Raw genomic sequence first — 21,027 nt, 5'->3', positions numbered from 1 at the left:
GGGGAAATAAGCATAGTTGCAGCTGATTGAAGGTAATGTCATGTGGATGACTTTTGATTTAATGAGAGAAAACAGGCAGATTCCAATCCATACTAAAGCCAAATGTGGCCAAGCCCTGAATTTGCACAAGTGCTCCCATAGAGATCCTGAGAAAGCACCAGAACATTCACATTAAATGGAGACCTCTTGCACCTATTCTCTGATCTCATCCTGCTCACTGCTCCATTTAGGAGGGCCAGGCCGCTGGGCTCTTGGAGGGGTAGAAGACATCAGCTTAAAAGTGCTGGGGCAGCATGCCAAAGGTGTTTGGGGCAACATGCCAAGGGAGGGAGGGTTATACTGGAATCCTACGAGGAGCCCCTTTACACCCTTCTCCACTACATGGCAAAAGCAGAATTGCAACCACAAAGTTTAATCTGTATTTGAAAAAGACACATTTTTGAGACCTTCAAGTTAGCTCAGTTGGTTAGAGCAGTGTTTCCCAACCTTGGGCCTCCAGCTGTTTTTGGACTACAACTCCCATCATCCCTAGCTAGAAAGACCAGTGGTCAGGGATGATGGGAATTGTAGTTCAAAAACAGCTGGAGGCCCAAGGTTGGGAAACACTGGGTTAGAGCATGGTGCTGATAACACCAAGGTTGCAGGTTTGATTCTCATATGGTACAGCTGCATATTCCTGCATTGCTGGGATTGGACTAGATGATCCTCAGGGTCGCTTACAACTCTATGATTCTATGTGATTGGCAGCAATTCCTGTTAGTTTCAGGGGGTTGCTGATGTGAAGTGCTTTGAGGCTGGGCTACCACTATTTATTTTCTTTCAGGATCTTTGACATGACATCTGGAATTACTTTAGGTTTAAACTGGTGAAGCCAAAGGGAGCCTTCTTCTGGTATCTATCCAATAAGTTTTTGGCTCAAATGAACCTATTCCCAATAGTTTTGAATAAAGAATTTATTGAGTAAATTGTGGTTCTCTCAAAATGCCACTTTGTGCCAAACCACACTGGCTTTCTCCCTTGTTTTCAAGAAGTGTCCTCAACTCAAAGAATTGGATGTTATGAATGTGTACTATGGAAGGATGTGTGTAAAAAAAGGATTTTTGCAATGCATAATGATATGTTGAGTTCTGGAAAATCATTAGTGATCAATTTTACTTTACTAATCCTTTTAGACAACAATCCTAGCTACACCTACCAGGGAGAAAGCTCAAGTGAACACAGTGGAAATGATTTCTAAGTAAACATGCATAGAATTCTGTTGTTAGTCACTTTTATGCTTCTATGACTTCATCTCCAAAGATTCCTTCATTGCTTGGAGAAAACACTCAGTTTAAAGCTTTTGGGTTCACTTTCAAATACTGCAGTGCAAAATTATCCAAGCCAAGCTCTCAGGTATGAATTAATTCAAGTTAGTTTTGGATTGTTGAACACCCAACTCAGTGGGCAGTTACTTTGGGATCGCTGACACTTTCCTTTTAATCAATTAATGTATATGTGACCTTATTATAGCATTTATCTCTGGCACTTAGTTTGAAAATTAATAGGGCAGAATATTGTTTTGACACATGGGGAATCAGAGCAGAACTGAAAAAGGATACACCAGGGGAAGCCAAATCGGTGCATCCAGATGTTCCACTCCAGCTACCACCAGCACCAGTCAGCATGGTCAATGATTAGGAAGGAATGGAGCTGTTGTCATCTGGAGAGCACCACATTGGCTGTCCCAGGCTTATATCCTGTATCTGTCTTTGGGTGCACATATGTGGTTTTGCATGTGTGTGATGGGTATATGTATGAATTTGTATCTCTGAAAAAATCAGTGGGTGTGATGGGGCTGCCTACTCCAGCTTCATTGCCTGGGGCCCAGTGACACCAATACATGTTCCAATCCAAGCAGAGCTTCTTTCCAGCCGGGTTACTCTAATATCTTCTCTCTCCAGCTGCCAAGGAAGAAACAATGTAAGTGTATGCTGTCATCAGCTTTTGAACCTGAGCAGGATAAACCGCAACATCAGAAATCCCTGCGACAGAAGCTGAAATGTGCTTTCTGTAAATCTCCTGTTATTTATTTATCCAACTAGATTTATATACCACTTAATTAACAAAAAACCCTAAATAGTTTACATAAAACCATATAAAATATGCATAAAAGATAAGGATAAAATCTGTCTTTAAAAACAACTGGACATAAAACTGATCAAAATATAGATAAATTTAGCAATTTAAAAATAAATATACGTAATAAAATTATATGTTACATTACTCATGAGTATGAGCTCCGGAATATAAGAGTGCTACTGTGAAACATAATGGGTGAATTTGACCCTCAATCCAAATCTCTATTGCTTTGCCAAAGATGAAAAATATTAAAATGAACTGAATACATAACCCTTGGAACTTACAGTGTCAACTTTCCTTAAGGGACCTTGGAACAGCATTGTCTAATCTTCAAGTCCTCTGGATGGCTCGCTGTGGGCTTCCAGATTTAGATGGTATCTCTTCCTGCTGCTCTTTGAAGGTAGGACACATTAGAAATATTTCTTCAGTTGCCCTGTTTACTTAATGTTCAGCTTCTTTTTATGAGGCATTTATGAGGCAGAGAACCTTAAGTTCCTGTTCATTTTCTTTCTTTCTTAAACTGATGCTGGAGCCCTTTAAAAATTAATTTTAGGTCTGATAAAAATCAGTGCCATTCCTTGTATTTAAAAGGTACTTCCATCATAATTTATCATGTATTGTGCTTGGCAATTCTGGGTCTTGAGTGGGGTCTAAAGTTCAGTATTGTGCCATATATCAAACTGCAAGCCATGGGTTCATTGTCATTACTTAATGTGCAGTGGTTAAAACTTCATGTTGATAAGGTCCCTTTGGTTTCCTTTAGGAACTCTACATAGCATATAACAATATTGCTGACTTAAGTCAACTTAGCCTGTTGGAGCACCTTGAGATTCTAGACCTAGAAGGAAACAACGTGGAGGACCTCAGTCAGATTCAGTATCTGGGGCTCTGTGTTACTCTGTCTGCCCTTACAGTGGAAGGAAATCTTATTTGCTTGAAGCCAAGCCCACAATCTCCAGAGGTAACTTTGCTTGCTTTAGATTTCGTTTAAAAACGTGCATCTGTGTTTTAATCTGATTACGAGAAGATACTGCTTAGCACAGGATAGTTTACCATGTGAATGCTTACCAAGGGAGGCAAATGCTACTCACTCCAAGTGAATAGCTAAGTAGCTGTTGTCTCTAAGAACATCACCTTGTGCTCGGCCAGAGAGGGTTTTTACAATCAAGTGGTCTATAAATTTTATGAAATAAATAAATAAATGACAACTGACTTAAACACCCCCAAGCACTGGTTGAGCACTGTGCAACCCAAAGCGTATTTGAAGGGAGTTCTGCTGAAATCAGTGGGATGTGTTTATATGAAGATGTTTCAGAAAAGAAAGAAATAATAATGGCTGCCTGGTTTGTGTATTAAGAATGGCCACAGCTTTCTTTTTGGTGGCTGCAGTTCAGAACCTATCCTCCATGTCAGCTTTGTTCATTTCTAGTACAGGAATCCCTCTTGCAGGCCACTTTTGGAATTCTCAAGAGATTCAAAGACAATTTGTTGTGTAATGGGGGTCTACTGTGTAAGTAAGATCCTTGCGGCGTACACGGCAAAAATGTGTTCCCCTGGTACATGGGCAGTCTTGTATTGATTGTGCTTGTGGCAGTTTAAGATCAGCAGCCAAAATCCTAGACACATGCCTACCACAACAGAGAGGGCTTTTTCAGCAGTAGGGAATATGCTAACACCTGGAGTATTGCACATGTCCCATCAACAAAGGCCTTTAGAGGAGCCCCAAAGACTTATTTATTCTCAGCCACATTTGCTTAAATAAGATTTATTGGCCTGCCGAGTTGAATTGGTTTCAGCTATAATTATTTACTGGCGTTCAGTATTGTACTGGACAGTTGTTGGTGGCTTTTTTTAAAAAAATAATAATAATTGAAACCACTGCTAAAACAAAACTTTCCCCCTCCGTTTTAGCAGTGCTTTCTATGAAAACCTCCTCATGCTGTTGAAGCAAGGCACGCTCCCACCACTCATAAATGGATTGGGAGATTGTCTTCCCCATCAAAAAGCAACCAGGAGCTCTCTTTATGCTCATGGTTGTTCCTTTATAGCCACACGGGTACCTGTCCTACACCTTATACCCCATATGATGCCTGGTGAGGGGCAGGTGAATGTGGTTTACAAGGAACAGCCTCACAGTCCGAATTAGACCTGCAAGCTGGAGATTCCCCTCCTTGCACTGTTGCATCTAAGGCCATGCTTCATATTTGCATACCACCTTCAAATGTAGAAATAATACAAATATATCTTCTAGACTTCATCCAAACAAGGATAGCTAATAATTCTGCCTGGCCCTTTCTATGTAAAATAAAAATAAAGTTACATATACTGATTCGACTAAATTTATAGCTATCTCTACAGGCTGTCTGTTTGCTCAGTGTAATTTGATTTCCAGATGAGCTCATCTCTTCCAGACATTAAAACCCAAAGCAACAATCTAATGATGAATGTGGTGGTCTCTATCACAGCTGTTTCAATAGCACTCTGTGTCCATATATGTGTGTGTGTACATGTAATGTGATGCACCCCTCAACCCTGATAGCATTACAGACTTGTAGACTGGAAAACCTATAGGTTCCATATAACGGAAAGCGAATGCAATACGTAAAAAAATTATTTTGTCTTCTGTACTAGGTATTTACCCCATTCTGGAAAGAATATAGGCCAAAAGTTCATCAGCCAGTCTTAACATTATACAGATGGAGTAGCAGTTTGTAGTTCATTGAAAGTGGGGGAAATATTCCAAGTGCTGCATATATTTACCACTACTGCTACTTTGCTTCAGTTCTCTTGTAGCACTATACAAAATCTAGGGGTGACGCACCCTCCCAGAATCATGCAATCTAAAGGCTGCTCCAGAAGATGCAGTTTTAATGCATGTGTCCAAAGCCATCTGTTAGTAACCAGCAACTGTGGCCTGGGGGCTTAGTCCAGTCCTTAGGGGCTTCCCATCTGGTCCTAGCATAGTGCCTGATCTCAAGGATGCCTCATAATGCAGCTTGTCATTTCTCCTACGCAAGATGAGTCATAAGCAAAGAACTCTGACCTCCTCCTCTCCAGCATGTGCAGCAGAGGAGGCTTGGGGGAGTCCTCCCTTTATGGACCCCAGCTGCTCCCTCTTTGCTTGGCCATGGCTGAGTCACAGGAGGCAGTAGATGAGGTGCATAAGGGGGGGCGGGGACAGTAGAAAAGCCTCTCTGGCTGATCACACTTTGCCTTGCCTTAAGCTTGCATAGGAATCGGTTAGTAGGAAGAAAGTAGATGTAGCCCAGTAGTTGCTGACCAGGTTCTAGATTCCTAAATCTTAAAGTGCAAAAGAAAAATGTCATATAGAAAGTGGAGTGAGAGGAAGCTTCTGTAGTCCAGATCTAGAGTGTGTTCCATTCAGTGATGCCCCCTGCAGCATCTACTTTGCTTTTTACTAGAACCCCGAGAACCACAGACAGCCATACACTTAAAATTAAGGAACAAAGGTGCTTCTGAACATGTGCTCAGCCCTGGATTTTCTTCAGCACCAGAACTAATCAAAATTAGTCCTGTCACACAGCATCCCACTCCTAGTTTTTCTGTAAGGTTTCTTCTTTTCAGCAGACTAATTGTAAGGCCCATCTAGGTGTAAAGTGATGGAGAAAAGGGATTTTACACTCTAGTCTCCACACCACAGTTCTAGTCGGAATCAAGCTCTCTGCGCCTGCTAGTTTGGCCTAGATAAACTAGGGATGGTAAAAAAAAAAGGGGGGGAGGAAGTTAGAAACTATTGCAAATCTACTGTAAATCATCCAGGACTCTACCAATAGATTACAGTCTACATTCTACCCATCCCTGAACTAGATGAACTAGTGGACTTTGTTTCATAGTGTCCTTATGTGGTTCCTGCCCACTTCTCAGATTTCCCTCCCCTCTCCCTTGTCAAAATGTGTTTGAAATGACTACACTGAGAAATTTCTGCTTTGGGTTTTCCCCCCTAGGTCCCAGACTACAACTACAGAGCTGAGGTGAAAAAACTCATCCCTCATTTAAAATATTTGGATGAAATACCAGCAGACCAAACTGATCTTCCTTTCCCATGCAAGATGAACAAGGAGTGGCTACTTGTCAAGGAATCCATCAAAGATGGAAGTCTGGCTGAAGAGGCATCTTGTTCAGGCAGGCCAAATTATTACCCAAGGATCCATTTTTGCTGGGGACAATGTTTCAGAGGAAGATAATGTGTACATACATAGGTCCATGCACACTCTCTTGTACGCACCAGAGCCAGGCCTGGTTATCAGGGATAAGAATGGGCAGTAGCTTTTGCAAGAGTGTAAGGGTAGAGTTAGATGTGTGATAGCAGCAGAAGTGTGTCTTCACACAGAACACTCTAAACAGCTGTAAGACAGAGAGAGATAGGTGTGGGTCCTCTTGTGTGGTAGGTGGGAAAGGAGCTTCAAAGGCCTCCACATCCTGCCCCCCCCCCCCGCCGGCTCTCACACTCTTTTTCTTCTCAAGATTTGCTAGGGGAAAGGTGGCTAGAGATAGTGAAACAAGCAGCAGGCAGTAAAAGGGTTTAGAAGCCTCCCACCTGCTGCTTCGCCATGTTTGAAATTTTCCACCTCATCTCACCAGCAGCAGACAGCATTTGAAAACTTTGGTCTGTCACTGTTAACATCAAGGTTCAGCTGAATACTACCCTGAGGGAGATATTATTATTATTATTATTATTATTATTATTATTATTATTATTATTATTATTATCCCACCCACCTGGCTGGGCTTCCCCAGCCACTCTGGGCGGCTTCCAACAAAATACTAAAATGCAGTAATCCATCAAACATTAAAAGCTTCCCTAAACAGGGCTGCCTTCAGATGTCTTCTAAAAGTCTGGTAGTTGTTGTTCTCTTTGACATCTGGTGGGAGGGCGTTCCACTTGGTCCATTTGGTCCAGAACAGGAACAATGAACTAATACTGCCTTCTTGATAAAGTTTTGAAGCTTATTGATTATACTGCTTGCAGTGAAATTCATTTCCCAGGAGTTAGACATCCTGAAAATTATGGATTATTATTGTATTTATTTAAAATACTAATGCATTTCCAAAATAACTCATTAAGGCTCCAAAGTACTTTGTCTTTTGTTCCATTCAGAAGTTAATGACCTAGTATTGTTCTGTGTTCTTTGATTAAACTGTTCCTGCTCTTTTCACGAGACCTTCTGGAGATGATGAGAAATTTTAGCTTTGAAAATACAATAATGGTGTACCAACACACACCAATGACTGAAATTATGGCATAGATGACAACTTTGTTTGGGGCCATCCTAAAATATATATATAAAAATCAGATACCAGTTGATACCAAACCAGAACTGGTGGTATATGTTTTGCTAGACTCCCATTCCATAATTTTTACCTAAATGTGGAAACCCTATAGCTGGATCCAAAAAAAACTTCAACTGTTATTTAAGTCATTACCATTTCAAAGTTGGTTCTGAATACCTGCTCCCATACTTGCATTCTAAGCTTCTTTCTATACCTTGCTGTCAGATATTTACATCTCTACAGAACCAGGGTGGCTGGAAGATGACACTGACAATGAAGAAAGCTAGCCCTCTCGAGGCTCCAACAGGATAGCGCATGAGCGCCAACATTATTTAGAATACGGAAAAGAATTTCCTTTGCTCATTATCACTGCTTTGCTAAACTGAACATTTATACCATCTTATTATGTGTTGCAATATCTCACTGAACTCCCCCCCATCACCCTGTTTAGATTCTTATTTAGGACCTGTAGCAAGAAGGCCCGGCTCTGCTGTGAGACCTGCCATAACTCAGCTCTTGTCAGCTTCTCGACCTCAGGTTCCACAAAGACCACTTAGCGCCCACTTGCTCTCTGGTAGTAGCACCCTCCTGGAGGCTACCATCTGTGATGAGATGTTGCCTGAAGATGACGCCAGTGACTTGACACATGGTAATGGAATACCTGGTGCCATTCTTGCCTAACCTCCCATTTGCAAACCTCTCTTCCAAAAGCATGTGTGCATGTACACAGATGATTTAAAAGCATTCTTGCTCTCCCATATATTTCCTTGAATGAGATGTATGTGCATTGGGCACAGATTTTTGTATATCTCTTTCAGTTAATATGACCCTGGAAATATGCACAGTGGGTTAAAAGGCATTGTTTGATGGCTCAAACTTCATTTCATTTCATTTATATTATTGCTGGCCTTCAGTAGGATGATCCACTATGTCATAGTGAGTTTGTCTCCAGCTTTCTTGCCATACAGATAGACAAACTTCTGCCTTACAGTGACTAGATGTAAAGAGACCACTTGACTACTATGTTGTCTTCAGCTGAGCAAGATGAGATTTGTCCATTATTACTATCTCCACCTCAGCTCACCTTTGCATGCTATTCAGTGGTGTCGAAGCAGTAGCTGTGCACCAATAGTTAAACCAAAATGGGAAAGTCTACTACTTCCTTTCCCTAAATATGAAAAGCAATGAATGAGCCAGCTGTATTGTTGAATATGTTAAAGGGAATAAGCAGATAGCATGCATAACAGCCAGCCATTGTTCTTTCTCTTGCAGTCCTCTTTTGCCTGCTCATAACCCTTCTTTAGCTGGCTAAATATTTGCTCCTTTACGATTCCCATGATGCTTGATCCTATGCTGCTATTAAGCTTTTCCCTTGGGGGACCAGTTTTCACCTGAATCGTGGGAGAATTTTCTCTCCTTGGAAACCCCCTCCCTCCACTGTGCCTTGTGCTGCTCAGCTGCCTGGGAAACCAATGAGAATGGTGAAAAGAGGTGGTTCAACTGAAGAAAAAAGTTGATCTTTATCTGTAGCTCTCCCCCTTCCTGCCGCTCTGCTGATCAGTAGGAGAGTACATTGCAGACCATGTAAGATTATGCAGTGGGTCAGAAGCAATCCAGGGAATGCAGATTGCCCACGTCTGGACAAGACATAGGGAAAAAATGCATATATATTTTTTTAGATTATGCGTATCGACCAAAGAATGTGGTCAAGAATATTAAAAAATGCAGTCACATTTCCTAAGGCCTGTTGGGAGAATATGTATATATTCACAAGTGTTGAAGAAATGATTCTTCAACATCAACTTCATTGGACTGGCCATGTTGTTTGAGCAACTACTCTATTCCAAACTTAATAATGGAAAGCGTAATGTGGTGGTCAACAAAAGAGGTTTAAAGACTCTCTCAAGGCAAATCTTTAAAAATGTAGTGTAAACACAAACAATTGGGAAACACTGGCCTGCGAGCACTCCAGTTGGAGAACAGCCTTTACCAAAGGTGTCATGGACTTTGAAGATGCTTGAACTGAGGACGAAAGGGAGATATGCGCTAAGAGGAAGGCACGCTTGGCAAACCCTCACCATGATCAACTCCCGCCCGGAAACCTATGTCCCCACTGTGGAAGGATGTGTGGATCCAGAATTGGCCTCCACAGTCACTTACGGACTCAGTGTTAATACCGTGTTCATGGAAGACAATCTTACTCGGCTACGAGTGATCGCCAAAGAAGAAGAAGACCAGGAATTGTGCACAAGTCCTTATTCATGGAAAGATTATGGACACATTTTCCATGACACTTGGTGAATGTGCTCAATGGCTGGTTGTTATGCACATTAACCATACAACTTGCATTCCCCTTAACATACCGGTATATAAGCAAATGGGATGACAGTATAGGAAGATTTCAGTGGCTATGAAATGGTAAACTAGAACAAACCCTCTTACTTTTCTTTTTCCAGGTGTCAGCAGAGTTATTTGTGGGAACCCCATCAAAGCTCTTCATGCACGGAGACAGAAACTAGGTGTAGGTTTTCTTTCATATGTAATTTCTTTTTTCTTTTTTTCTTGGCAAGCCAGCATGTCATTAATTCTAGGGAGATAAAAGCTGAAGAGTTCTATAGAATTCCATAGATTTCTACTGTGTAGAAGACCATTATGAGAAGAAACAAACTTTGAAAAAAGTTAATTGCATGTCTGTACAGCTCAAGCTGCAAGGTGGTGTAGGGCCTCCCATTGTGGGGTGGGATGCCAGCACATGAGAACATAGAGAAGTGACAGACATCTATCTAAACTATCACTGCATCCCACTAAACTGCTGTCTACTTTAATGGAGAAAATAAAACATTGTGCTTTAAGACGCTGGGCTTCTCCGCAGTTACGTTTCCTCCTCTCCTTCCAGGCACAGTCCACACTTTAAAGCTGCATGTCTGAGTGTCCTTTTTTGCTTCAGAGATTTCCCTGTGAAATTCCGCTCTCTGAAGCTCAATTGGAGCAAATGGCAATCCACTTAAAAACTGAATTGATGTTTGCTCCAACAGGAAAAGCTCCAGGGCAAACACAACAACAATTGGGCACAGAACTTTTAAGCCTGGACCTGTGCCTGGAAAGTGTGGATAAGTATATTGTTGCAGTGAAGGGGTTTATAACAGGTATGTGTATCTGCGCTCAGAACACATAGAAGTGTGTTCTGGGTCCTTTATTTTATATTTCCTACTGGGTAGTTATTTTAACTTCATAAAGTCTTGATTTATTTTTCTTAAAGAACACCTAGAAGTGCACTGTGTGTGTATACACATGGAGTGGGTTTTTGTTTTTTATTTGCCACACACAACATCTTCTGGTTCTCTCTGCAATATAGACATCATCCTTCATACAAACCTTGCCTCATAATTATGGGCATTTTACAAGTTATTATATAAAATCTACCTTGTGTCTTGGTCAGGCTGGGCTTCAGAGTGGCCTTGCACACGATGGAAGCCCACTGTGAAAGCTGATAGGGGCATTGCTGAGGGGAGAATCACAGCAGGGTGCCCTGCGTCAGTTCCTTGAATAATGATGGGTGCTGATGAAGGAAAGGACACTGCTAGGACACCACCATTAAACAAGCAACAGGTGGAATTGTCATGGAAGCAGCCTGCCTGGCCCTGCTGCTCCTTCATCCTGCAGTTGTCCACCAGTCCATGCACCACACCCCATCTTTTGTGGCTCCACAGCAGTAGCCCGGTGGTGTCGCATGCACTGGCCGCAATAAGAGGAATTCTTTACCTCAGAAAATGGTTGCAAGAGGAAAATTAACTTGTAAAAAACAAACAATCTGTGGTCCTTGAGAAATGAGAAGTTTTCAGTCAAATATATAGTGAACAGCAGATGTGTTCTGACATTATTTCATCTATGTTGTAGCCTACAGTAATGAACCTGTTTCAGCCACCAAGTCAGCCGGCAGTACATCCCTTTGGCATTGAAGAAACTGATTATGTAAATACGGATGACATCTACGCTGAGCTGAAACTCCTGAAAGAGCATCACCTCCAGTAAGAGTTCAAATTTAGTCTTATTAAGACAGTTTGTCAAGTGACCTACTCCCCAGATAAAGCAACCAGTGAGCACTGTATGGAATGAACACTCAACTATAAGCTGACTTGCTTCTGTCCAGGCCATGACCTAGGCGCAGGATACCTTAAGGATCACCTCCTCCTATACAAGCCTGAGTGCTGCCTAAGATCTGATGGAGAGCCCCTTCTCTATGTCTCTGTTGTAGTGGAGGTACTGTTGTTGGGGAAAAGAGAGAGGGAATTCTAAGGGGTTGGACCTAAATAATGGAATAATTTGTCCCATGAGGCTCAGTTGGCCCCTTCTCATGGTATTTTGCCTTGGCCAAAACCTTACTGTATTTGATTTTTATTGACTTTTTTTTTACCAGCTTTTTCTGTTCTATCTGTTGCACCTGCCTGTTTTTAATTGTGTGTGGGGTTTTTTAAAATAGTATTGGATTTTATAGCAGTATTAATTGTTGCTATCTACCCTCAGCGATGTATAAGCACTAGAAGGGCAGAATATAAATATTTAAATATATATTCTGATTAAAATTATTAAATAAACATTGCAAAATACCAAATGGAATAAAGAAGTTGGTAATATCAACCGTTCGCTTCTTTTCAGAAAACCTGTCTTGCTCCAAGATGCTCTGTGCTGCATCTCTTAGACCATTCTAAACACACACAAAGCTTAAGGCATGTGAACTATGGAAACTTTTGTGACCCAACACATTTACCCCATTTTTAAGGACCTTTGCTCACTAGATTATCCTGTTGTCTAAATTAGCATATGAAAGTTTAGTTTTCTGCCTGTTTCTTCTCACTGCGATAAGATAAGCACTTAAGCCACCTTGTGGCAGTTCTGAGGAATTGCCTTTCACACTTAAATTCTGATGTAATCTGTTCCCAGAACTGATTTGTCACCTGTTTAGTCAAGATGTTCTTCCCACGGATGAGGTAGTCTCTTTTTACAGATTGGAAAACAAAGGTTGTACTAACAGAGATTCCCTGCAGACTACATCGGGAATAGGGAACCTATAGCCCTCCAACTGTTGGGGTACAACTCCCATCATCTCCAGCCAGAATGGCCAATAGTTGGCATGATGAGCATTATAGTGCAGCAAACATCTAGAGGGCACCAAGTAGCCATTCCCTGCTGTACATCTTTGGCTCACATCGTTGCCGTCAGTCAACCTTGCTGCTCACCTTGGAAAATTGTCGTGCCAGCATGATTGCTGTATGTCTGGAAGGAATGGTGTAGGCAAGGCTTTTCCTCCATCTCATCAATCTTTCTTTCAGGGTTTTTGTCCTATGTTTCAAATTTAGCATTAAAGTGCAATGGGGAGTTCCTGTGTCTATCTGTGTGATGGGACCACACACCTACACCCACACCCATTTTTAAAAAATTGTGTTAATTTATTCACAAAAATTTAAAATTGCTTTACAACTGCTGCTCCAAAAGCAGTTAACCAAGCAACGAAATAAAGCCTCTTGAATCCATCCTATGAAAATTCATATCAAAGCTAAAAATAAAAACACATAAAATGGGGCTAATTTTGAAAAGTACAGAATAGTCTCCATCCATTTCTATAATGCCATGAGAGGGAGCCAAATGAACAGCTCCCAGAAGTGAGTTCCAAAGCTTTCAGAAGAGTTTTTGGTGGAAGCTTTCTCTTTGTGGCATTTCTTCCCAAAAGAGACTTGCCAAAGCTCAAATCTGAACATCTAAAAGTGTTGCGAGAATACAGTGCCAGGGTCAAAGCTTGTCTCTGAAGGAGTATTGTAACATGGAGTATTTTACTCTTACTTAGATAGGGTCATTATATTATCTTAAATCTATAGATTCTAGTGTATAGTGCATTATGTTTTTTAATGTGTTGGAGCATGTGGTTTGGATAGGGCAGGAAGAAAGTCAAACTTACTAGCATCAAATTTCTGGCAGGCACCTACAAGCTCTCCAAAGGGCAAATTCTCCCCAGGAGCTAAAAACAACACCAACATTAAGTGAGGAGGAGGAACACTACAGCTTGAGTGACAGCTGTGATGAAGATCTGAAAGAAGCCACTCAGGAGGAGATCATGGAAATCACATCATCAGATTCTTCTTGCCAGTCCCGTCTTTCATCATCAGGTACATTATCCAAATGATTAATGCACCCCTTGTTACTGACAAGTAACAGCAATTATATGCCTGCCTTAGGTTTTGTAGTTCTAAAGTTCCTGTGATATGTATGTATCTTTGGCAAATTTCCATTTTCTCTGTCAAAAATATGTGCATGGAGTTATCTTTCCTATCATTTTCTTCTGAAATACACACATGGGGATTTTTCTGGCTAACAAAATAAGCACAGATTGGCTTGAGTAATTATTTTAGCAAACTTTCAATTTGAGATACCTATGCTTAAAAGAATCACAAGACCTGTAGTATGTGCTCAGAAGAGAAATAATGCTAACTTGTATCAACATTTTATTTGCATTCAGATTACAATATTTTTGTCCCTGCCTTCCGATTTCAGAATATGAAGGCAAGGAAGAAAGAGAGAGAAAGCAGGTTGTGATGGCAAGGTTCCAGAGACCAGAAGTTATAGAGCATGACAGGGAGGTGCATGGGAAGAAGCAATTCTGGTTATTTAAACTACTACAAGCCATAGGAGATCAAGATTTCCTTTGATTTCCCATGATTGAATGCCTGCCTACTTTCCAACTTTCTACAGTAACTATTGGGTTTTGTAACAAACACCAAGATTCTTTAGAAGCTGTACCAAGTAGAACATAAAGTGTGGAACAGAGAGCTTTTCCCATTCAATCTTTGTAACTTGAATGATGGGAGAGTTCAACTCATACTGACGTTCTGTGTACACTGCATAGGGAGTGAGTGCCATTCAATTTAGTGGGACTTATTTCTGTGTAAACGTGCACTGAATTATACTATCAGTCCTTTAATATTTTGAAACCTCTCATAGCTAAATAGATGGAAATTCAGGCCATTCTAATAAGAACAAGAGTTCCTGGTCTAAACCCACCTCAGTTCATGAAAGCCTCTTAACTACAGTTGTTGTTCTTGTTGTTGTTGACATCTGTCTCAGGAGACAATGGAGGAGTTTGTCTTTGGGGGTGAAGTCAAACTCAAACTGTTGGAAGGTTACAGCACCTGTGTTTGCTGATTTACGCTCTCAAGTGGATGGGAGTGAAGTTACATGCTCTGCTTCTAAATTGCTGTGCTTTCCCTTTGCATTTCAGATTCATTGCACGTCCAGGAAAATTCATTGCCCACCATTATAAAGCGCTCTGTTGTACCCTCTCCTCCAAAAAGTCCCTCGCCTGCATTCATACAGCGAGTGAGAACTGAGTTTGTTGGAGCTAGACGCCTGAAAGTGCACAGTTCAGAAAAGGCAGTTCTACCGAAGCCACAGCCTTCATCAACTCAGAACAGTGATACAGTGCAGAATGTGTTTGAGAAGACTACTGTTCAGAGTCTCAGCAGAAAACCTGATTTCTCCTTATCTGATACATCTATCTTAAGTCAGAGGCATAGGACTTTTGGCCCCGACAGCAAGCAGACCAAGAGACCTGTTTCAGGACCAGCAACAATTGGACCAACAAACATCAGGTTGGGATACCTAGGTAGCTCTTTCACTAGGATTGCTAAACCAAATGGAACAAATCCACATGGGATAAAGGCTGCTTCATAACATCCAGGATGGAGTGAACTGTGCTTTAAAGTTTAACCCATTGGCTTTGGTTTTAAGCATACCTAACTCTCTCTCTCAAGAGTGTGATTGCAGGCTTTTGATCTTATACTTACTGCTTGGTTTTCTGTTTTGGGTGGTGTTATCCTTCTCAAAATGAGTTCCAAGAAGCTTCACTGACAACTTGCATCTAAGATTAGCTTCAGCTGTTCAGCACCTGTCCACTGCACATCTCCCTTTCATAGATTAACAATGGATCTATCTATCTATCTACCCTGCTTTTCAGAAAAAAATGTCTCAACAGGTCAGCACAAGGAGGACCATCTGGGAGGTTTGGAGGTTCCTCTATATACTCTTCCTGTTGCAGATGCATCAGCCTATAGTTCAAGCTAAGTTGCACCTGACACTTGCAACATATTCTCCCTTATTATTATTATTACTACTACTACTACTACTTCTACTTCTTCTTCTTCTTCTTCTTCTTCTTCTTCTTCTTCTTCTTCTTCTTCTTCTTACATTTATCCATAATTTACTACGTAAAATGTCTCAAAGCAACTCACAGTTGGAAAAAAAACATACAAAGGCAAGTATTTAAAACAACATCAAAAGAATAAAACAACATTATTTACCCAAAGTGCTCATCCTGCAGTATTATATAAAGATATGAATCCTACACCACCCAGCTAAATGACAAACACCAAAAACAGCTAGGTGCCATATGAGCCCAGTTAAGAACCAAATGCTAGGGTAAACAATGCCTTTGGCTGGCACCTAAAAGTTAACAATGATGGCATCAGTCATATCTCCCTAGGGAGAAGATTGCATAACCATCACTGAAAAGACCTGTTCTCACGTTGCCACATTCCACACATTCACAGACTCTGGATAGGCTCATATGAAGAGAGACAGTCTCTAAGGTACTGAGGTCTGAGTTACATCAGTCTTTGTAGATGAAAACCAGCACTTCAAACTGAGGCTAAAAACTAATGGGCAGGGCAGCCAATGCATTTTGGGCAGGATCAGTGTTGTATGCCTTCTACTCCCAGTTGACAATCTGGCTTCTGAATTCTGCACTAGCTGCAGTTTACAAATTATCTTCAAAGGTAGCTGCATGTATGATAAAACACATTGCAGTAATCTAGCCTAAAGGTTATCATATCATAGACTACAGAAGCAAGGCTATCCCAGTCCAGAGAGGGCTGCAGCTGGGCCACCAGTCAAAGCTGATGGAAGGTACTCTGTGCCACCAAGGCCACTTGTGCTTCCAGTGACAGTAATGGGTCCACAGGTACCCCCAAGCTGCATGCTATATACTGTATCTCTGTAACTGAGTGGTGTGTTGTTCTCCATGCTAATGAGGTGGGACATAGGGGGTACAGAAGAGGTTTTATCCCTCTTTGTTGCATCCAGTGCAGGAGGTTTAAGTGACTATGCAATTCTAGCTTAGTCTCTGAAACATATTTGTGCCAACTCACTGTACTCTGGTGTTTCTTGTTTTCAGAGCCTCTGTAGATAGAAAGCTCCTCAAGATGATCAACTCTCATCAACCTGCTGTTCGCTCATGCACAAAAATGCCAGAGGGACTTGCAGTTCTGAATGTGGTCCGCCCTCTGACTGCCAAGGCTGCCCTGCAGAGCTTGCCGAGCAAGCCAAATATCTCAATGACGGCTCAAAGCAAGACTCCCAAATTGTAGGAAATGCCCTCAGCAGCTGTGCGTATGTTGTTGCCAAGTCACAGACGCTTTCAGCTGCTTTCTGTGTTTCCCATCTTCCTATGAGCAACACAGGCTGGCTTCTCTGACTCATCGCAATCTCTGAACACAGCAGTGCCCTAGGTAAGCAAAGCAGTCTAAATAAACAATTTGATTGACCTCAAACAAAACTGCTGCTGCTGCGAATGGAGAATCTGCAACTCCCCTATCAACCATTTTGGCAGCTTCTGCAAAAGGAGGAATGAAAGCTTGTGCCGCCATAACCCTTTCAAGTGACTCTATGCCTGATGTTTACAGCAGCTGCGTGCCTGGCCTCATGGCCAGGGTGGCCACTTTGACTCATCCAGTGGGAGGAAGGTACAGACCATCCTTCAGCATTCCCTCAGGTATCCAGCTGCAGCTACTTCCATGTGTCCAACTGCTGTCAAAGGGATGTATTCCCTCTTGTGAAATCATACAACAGACTGGGAAAGCTGTGTACAATGGAATTGAGTGTGCTTTGAGCAGGACTCTCGCTTTCAAAGCACATCCCTGATTCAGGCACGAACTTGGATTCCACGTTGATGTAGAAACACTCCATCTTGCTTGAAATCATTCTTCTCTATTCTTTTTAGCAGGGAAAAACTCAGTAGTTCAGAAGGAGTTTGGGAGAGGGGGATTGAGCACATCACTTTTTTTTGTACTTGGAAGGAACTCCTGATGCTCATCCAGAATGCTGTCATACAGATATACCTGAATTGGGTGGGCTGTGTTTTCTCCAAGCCAGATGTCCGTTGTAAATATATTTGCAGTGGACAAGGTTGATTCCCAACAATCTCTCCTTTACCTCATCTTTTTCATGTGTTTTTACCACAAATGTATTTGCAATCAAATGTTCTGTAACTTTTTTTTACTAGATCAGTTTTAAAGGAATACAAGAATATGTGTGTGCGTGCATGTGCTCGTCTGCGCGCACACACACATATTCAACCACTGCAGGAGCTTACTCTACTTTTAATAACATTTATTTTGCTTTAGAATACAATATGAAGTGCTATGAACTGGTATAATCTGATCTGGTTTGCATAACAATGTAAACAATTCTACCAGGCCCCAGGTATGACATCTTATGGATAAAGTCAACACGTGAGCAGGCATTCACAGATGTTGCGAGCAGCAGTGGTTGTGAGCATGTCAGCAGGAGAAAGCATGCTGCCACAATCATGGGAATTGCTGCTGTCTGCATATGTGATAGTCAAGTTCACACTGTATGTTTGTCAACACGAATCCCAAGGACAGCTGGGACTGCTTGCAAGTAGAAAAAAAGCTATGTATGAACTGGCACTCAAGACAGATATATTTCAACAATTATTGTGAATATTTTGAAACTAAGTACTGTAATTGTTTAAATTATTTTCTGGAAGACTATTTATAATACATGAATTATGCAGCATCCCAATCTGTAGGTCATTTCTTTCTAGTTGAATGTTTGAAATGCATAATGGAGCTGAAACCAAGAACGTTCACACCATATCGTCAGCTTGTCCTTTGAAGCCAAAAAATTTAAAAAATATAAGAGGATTTGGGACATTCACACCCTTAGAAGGCATGCATTTCTGCAGTAAATGGAGCAGGGGACTGTAGGAGTAAAATCAAAATTCACAGAATGGTCGTTCCCAGAAAATGTGTAAAATTGGCCTTGGCAAAACATGCACCATTTAAGCCAGCTTCCTTCATTACACCAGTCTCTCACTTTGCAATCATAATTAAAATTATCCTCTGTATATAAATGGTGAGAGAGCAGGCGTAGCCAATATGGTGCACTCTAGATGTTAGATTCCAACCCTCATCAACCCTCATCATGGCCAATGGTGGGCATTAAAATTCAGCAACATCTAGAGGGCACCACTTTCGCTACCCTTGGTATGGGGGAGACCAGCAAGTCTGACACACAGTACCCCCAAGTAGCACAAGAATTCTGGGCAAAATTACCCAATCACATCCAATTTTAATAGGAAAAAAGCATATGTGAGAGAGGTGCTGCATTGTCCCTAAACCATGATGTACTGCAGCCATCCTCCCAAATGTTTTCTTCCAGCTGGGCTTACTTCCAATCTGTCTCTTTTTATGTGGTAATCTATGTTGAAAGACATGCCTAGATTGCCCCAAATGCCAAATTATTTTCCTAGTCCCCAGTTAATGTGTGAGTTTTATGTTGTTCCATAGCCAACTAACAATATTGTTTGGGCCACCCCAATCTCTGCCAAGCGATAGTAAGAGATTTCAGGGGATTTGGCATTTAACCAAGGTTGTGTTTCTGTTGGGAAATCAAGGCGCAGCGGAGACTAGTGTCTTTATGAAATATGGTTTATTCTACACCTGGGTTTTGATGAAGAGAGAGAGTTCATGGCATTTACATCACAAGAGGGACTTGTCCTTCCCAGCAGTGCAGCCTTGGATTCAGAGGCATCCCAAGCGCCTTCCCCGTGTCTCTTTCTAACAGCCTGCTATTCTGCCCACTTCCTGCCCCTTCTTCCCAGAAACCCCAAAATGTCTGTGGCAAAAGGATGCCCTCTCTTCCTGTGCTGACACCACGCCCCACTGTTACCCTGGGGACCTCCCCCTCTCAACTTTGCTATTGTCTTCTGCTAACTTAATACACGGCTGGGGGAAAGGACACCATCTGGATGATCAATTGTTCTTAATGGACTGGTACTTAGTTATTTTATTTATTAAATTTGTATACTGCCCCCTATCCATAGACCTGAGAGTGGTTCACAACATAAAAATAGTTCTCCTGTTCTTAATGGCATTGATGCTATCAGCAGTCTCCTGAACTGGTTCAGCATGAGTTTTTTCACTCACCTGGCATCTTTCCTTCATACTTCAAAAAATTAGGGGTAAATTCTACCCCTTTGCTAAATTTAAGATAATGGGGGGTCTGCCAAATTCCTAGCAATATGTAGCTTTACTTCTTTTCTCTGCCTCCTTTCCCATCACCATTAATGTGGTGCTTCTTGTCTTACGCCTTCCAAGATAGTTAAGCTGGCACAAAGAACTGCCTCGGAATTGGAAGGGAAAGTCACAAAGATACATGCCAGGCAAACTGCAGAGTTGTGCTGTGTATTTAAAGCCATGCAAACCACCTTTGCTGGTGACATTCATCAGCATGTCATCTAGCAGGACAGTACCTCCTTAAGTGCAGATCAGTGATAGTGGGCATGTAAGTCATATGCTTGAAGCCATATCTTGAGCGAGCACTCCTCTGTCCTATCAGGGACACCATGGGAAGTGTAGTATCCAGCGTAGTCTTGAATTCCTGAAAAAAGGACACTGCTATTATCAAAAGATAGCAGCATTTAAAAGCAGGTGTGTGTGGCTGGCGTTTGCCTTCAGTACTTTGTTAAATATAATTATACACTTTATCCAAGCCCAATACTCTGCTACTAAAACTAAATTACACGTAACAGTCATAGAAACTCTAAAGAGGAATCTTGGGCATAGCACTGTTTGGTGTTGTGATTGTTTCATTGTTGGCTGTTTTGTGACTTTTGGTATGTCATCTAAACAGAAAAAGGTGAGCTTCACAAGCATGACAGAGAGGGGGGAATCAGATCAAGCAACCTTGTGTTGCACCTCATTATCCCTGTCTGTCTGTCTCTCTATCTGTCACACACACAGAGAGAGAGAGAGAACGCACATATGTTACCTGGATGTAATTTTAGTACAGCATACCCTTCCCGCCGCAGCGGTACCATTTATCTACTTGCACTGGTGTGCTTCGAACTGCTAGGTTGGCAGAAGCTGGGGCAGAGCAATGCGAGCTCACCCCGTCCCAGGGATTCAAACCATCAACCTTCTGATTGGCAAGTCCAAGAGGCTCAGTAGTTTAGACCACAGCACCACCCACGTCCGCCGCAATGCTGTTTCCATGCTTCCGTCACGGTGTTCCGTTGCACCAGTAGCAGTTTAGTCATGCTGGCCACATGACCTGGAAAGCTGTCTGTGGACAAATGCCGGCTCCTTTGGCCTGAAGTGAGATGAGTGCTTTACCCCATAGTCACCTTTGACTGGACTTAACTGTCCAGGGGTCCTTTACCTTTACCTTAGTATAGCATACTACTCAAATCAGCAAGCACAGTCCATAACCTGTTATTATAGGATGAATGCTCCATATGTATGATGTGTTAGCGGCAGTGAAATCTAT

General features: G+C 41.7%; 2 protein-coding genes across 4 annotated transcripts in view; one reads left to right on the top strand and one right to left on the bottom strand.

Annotated features, from left to right (window-relative positions):
- Nucleotides 1-17,011, top strand: part of LRRC56 (leucine rich repeat containing 56) — a 36,504-nt gene extending 19,493 nt beyond the window's left edge. The window contains exons 5-13 of the mRNA XM_081843143.1: nucleotides 2,422-2,518; nucleotides 2,882-3,079; nucleotides 6,084-6,261; nucleotides 7,862-8,059; nucleotides 9,867-9,931; nucleotides 11,308-11,438; nucleotides 13,384-13,582; nucleotides 14,671-15,050; nucleotides 16,631-17,011. Coding sequence (XP_081699269.1) covers nucleotides 2,422-2,518; nucleotides 2,882-3,079; nucleotides 6,084-6,261; nucleotides 7,862-8,059; nucleotides 9,867-9,931; nucleotides 11,308-11,438; nucleotides 13,384-13,582; nucleotides 14,671-15,050; nucleotides 16,631-16,823 — 1,639 coding nt within the window. The 3' untranslated portion in view covers nucleotides 16,824-17,011. The remainder of the gene's footprint in view (nucleotides 1-2,421; nucleotides 2,519-2,881; nucleotides 3,080-6,083; nucleotides 6,262-7,861; nucleotides 8,060-9,866; nucleotides 9,932-11,307; nucleotides 11,439-13,383; nucleotides 13,583-14,670; nucleotides 15,051-16,630) is intronic.
- Nucleotides 17,012-19,927: 2,916 nt separating this feature from the next.
- LMNTD2 (lamin tail domain containing 2) overlaps nucleotides 19,928-21,027 on the bottom strand; it is a 77,758-nt gene continuing 76,658 nt past the window's right edge. For all 3 annotated transcript variants that reach the window (XM_081854207.1, XM_081854205.1, XM_081854206.1), the window contains one exon: nucleotides 19,928-20,139. In XM_081854207.1, the coding sequence (XP_081710333.1) occupies nucleotides 19,993-20,139 (147 nt within the window). In that variant the 3' untranslated portion in view covers nucleotides 19,928-19,992. The remainder of the gene's footprint in view (nucleotides 20,140-21,027) is intronic.

Source organism: Podarcis erhardii (assembly GCF_964252035.2).
Source record: "Podarcis erhardii genome assembly, chromosome: 1".
NCBI classification, from domain to species: domain Eukaryota; kingdom Metazoa; phylum Chordata; class Lepidosauria; order Squamata; family Lacertidae; genus Podarcis; species Podarcis erhardii.
The sequence above is the reverse complement of the archived record's forward strand: the minus strand, read 5'-3'. Positions and strand labels throughout refer to the sequence as shown.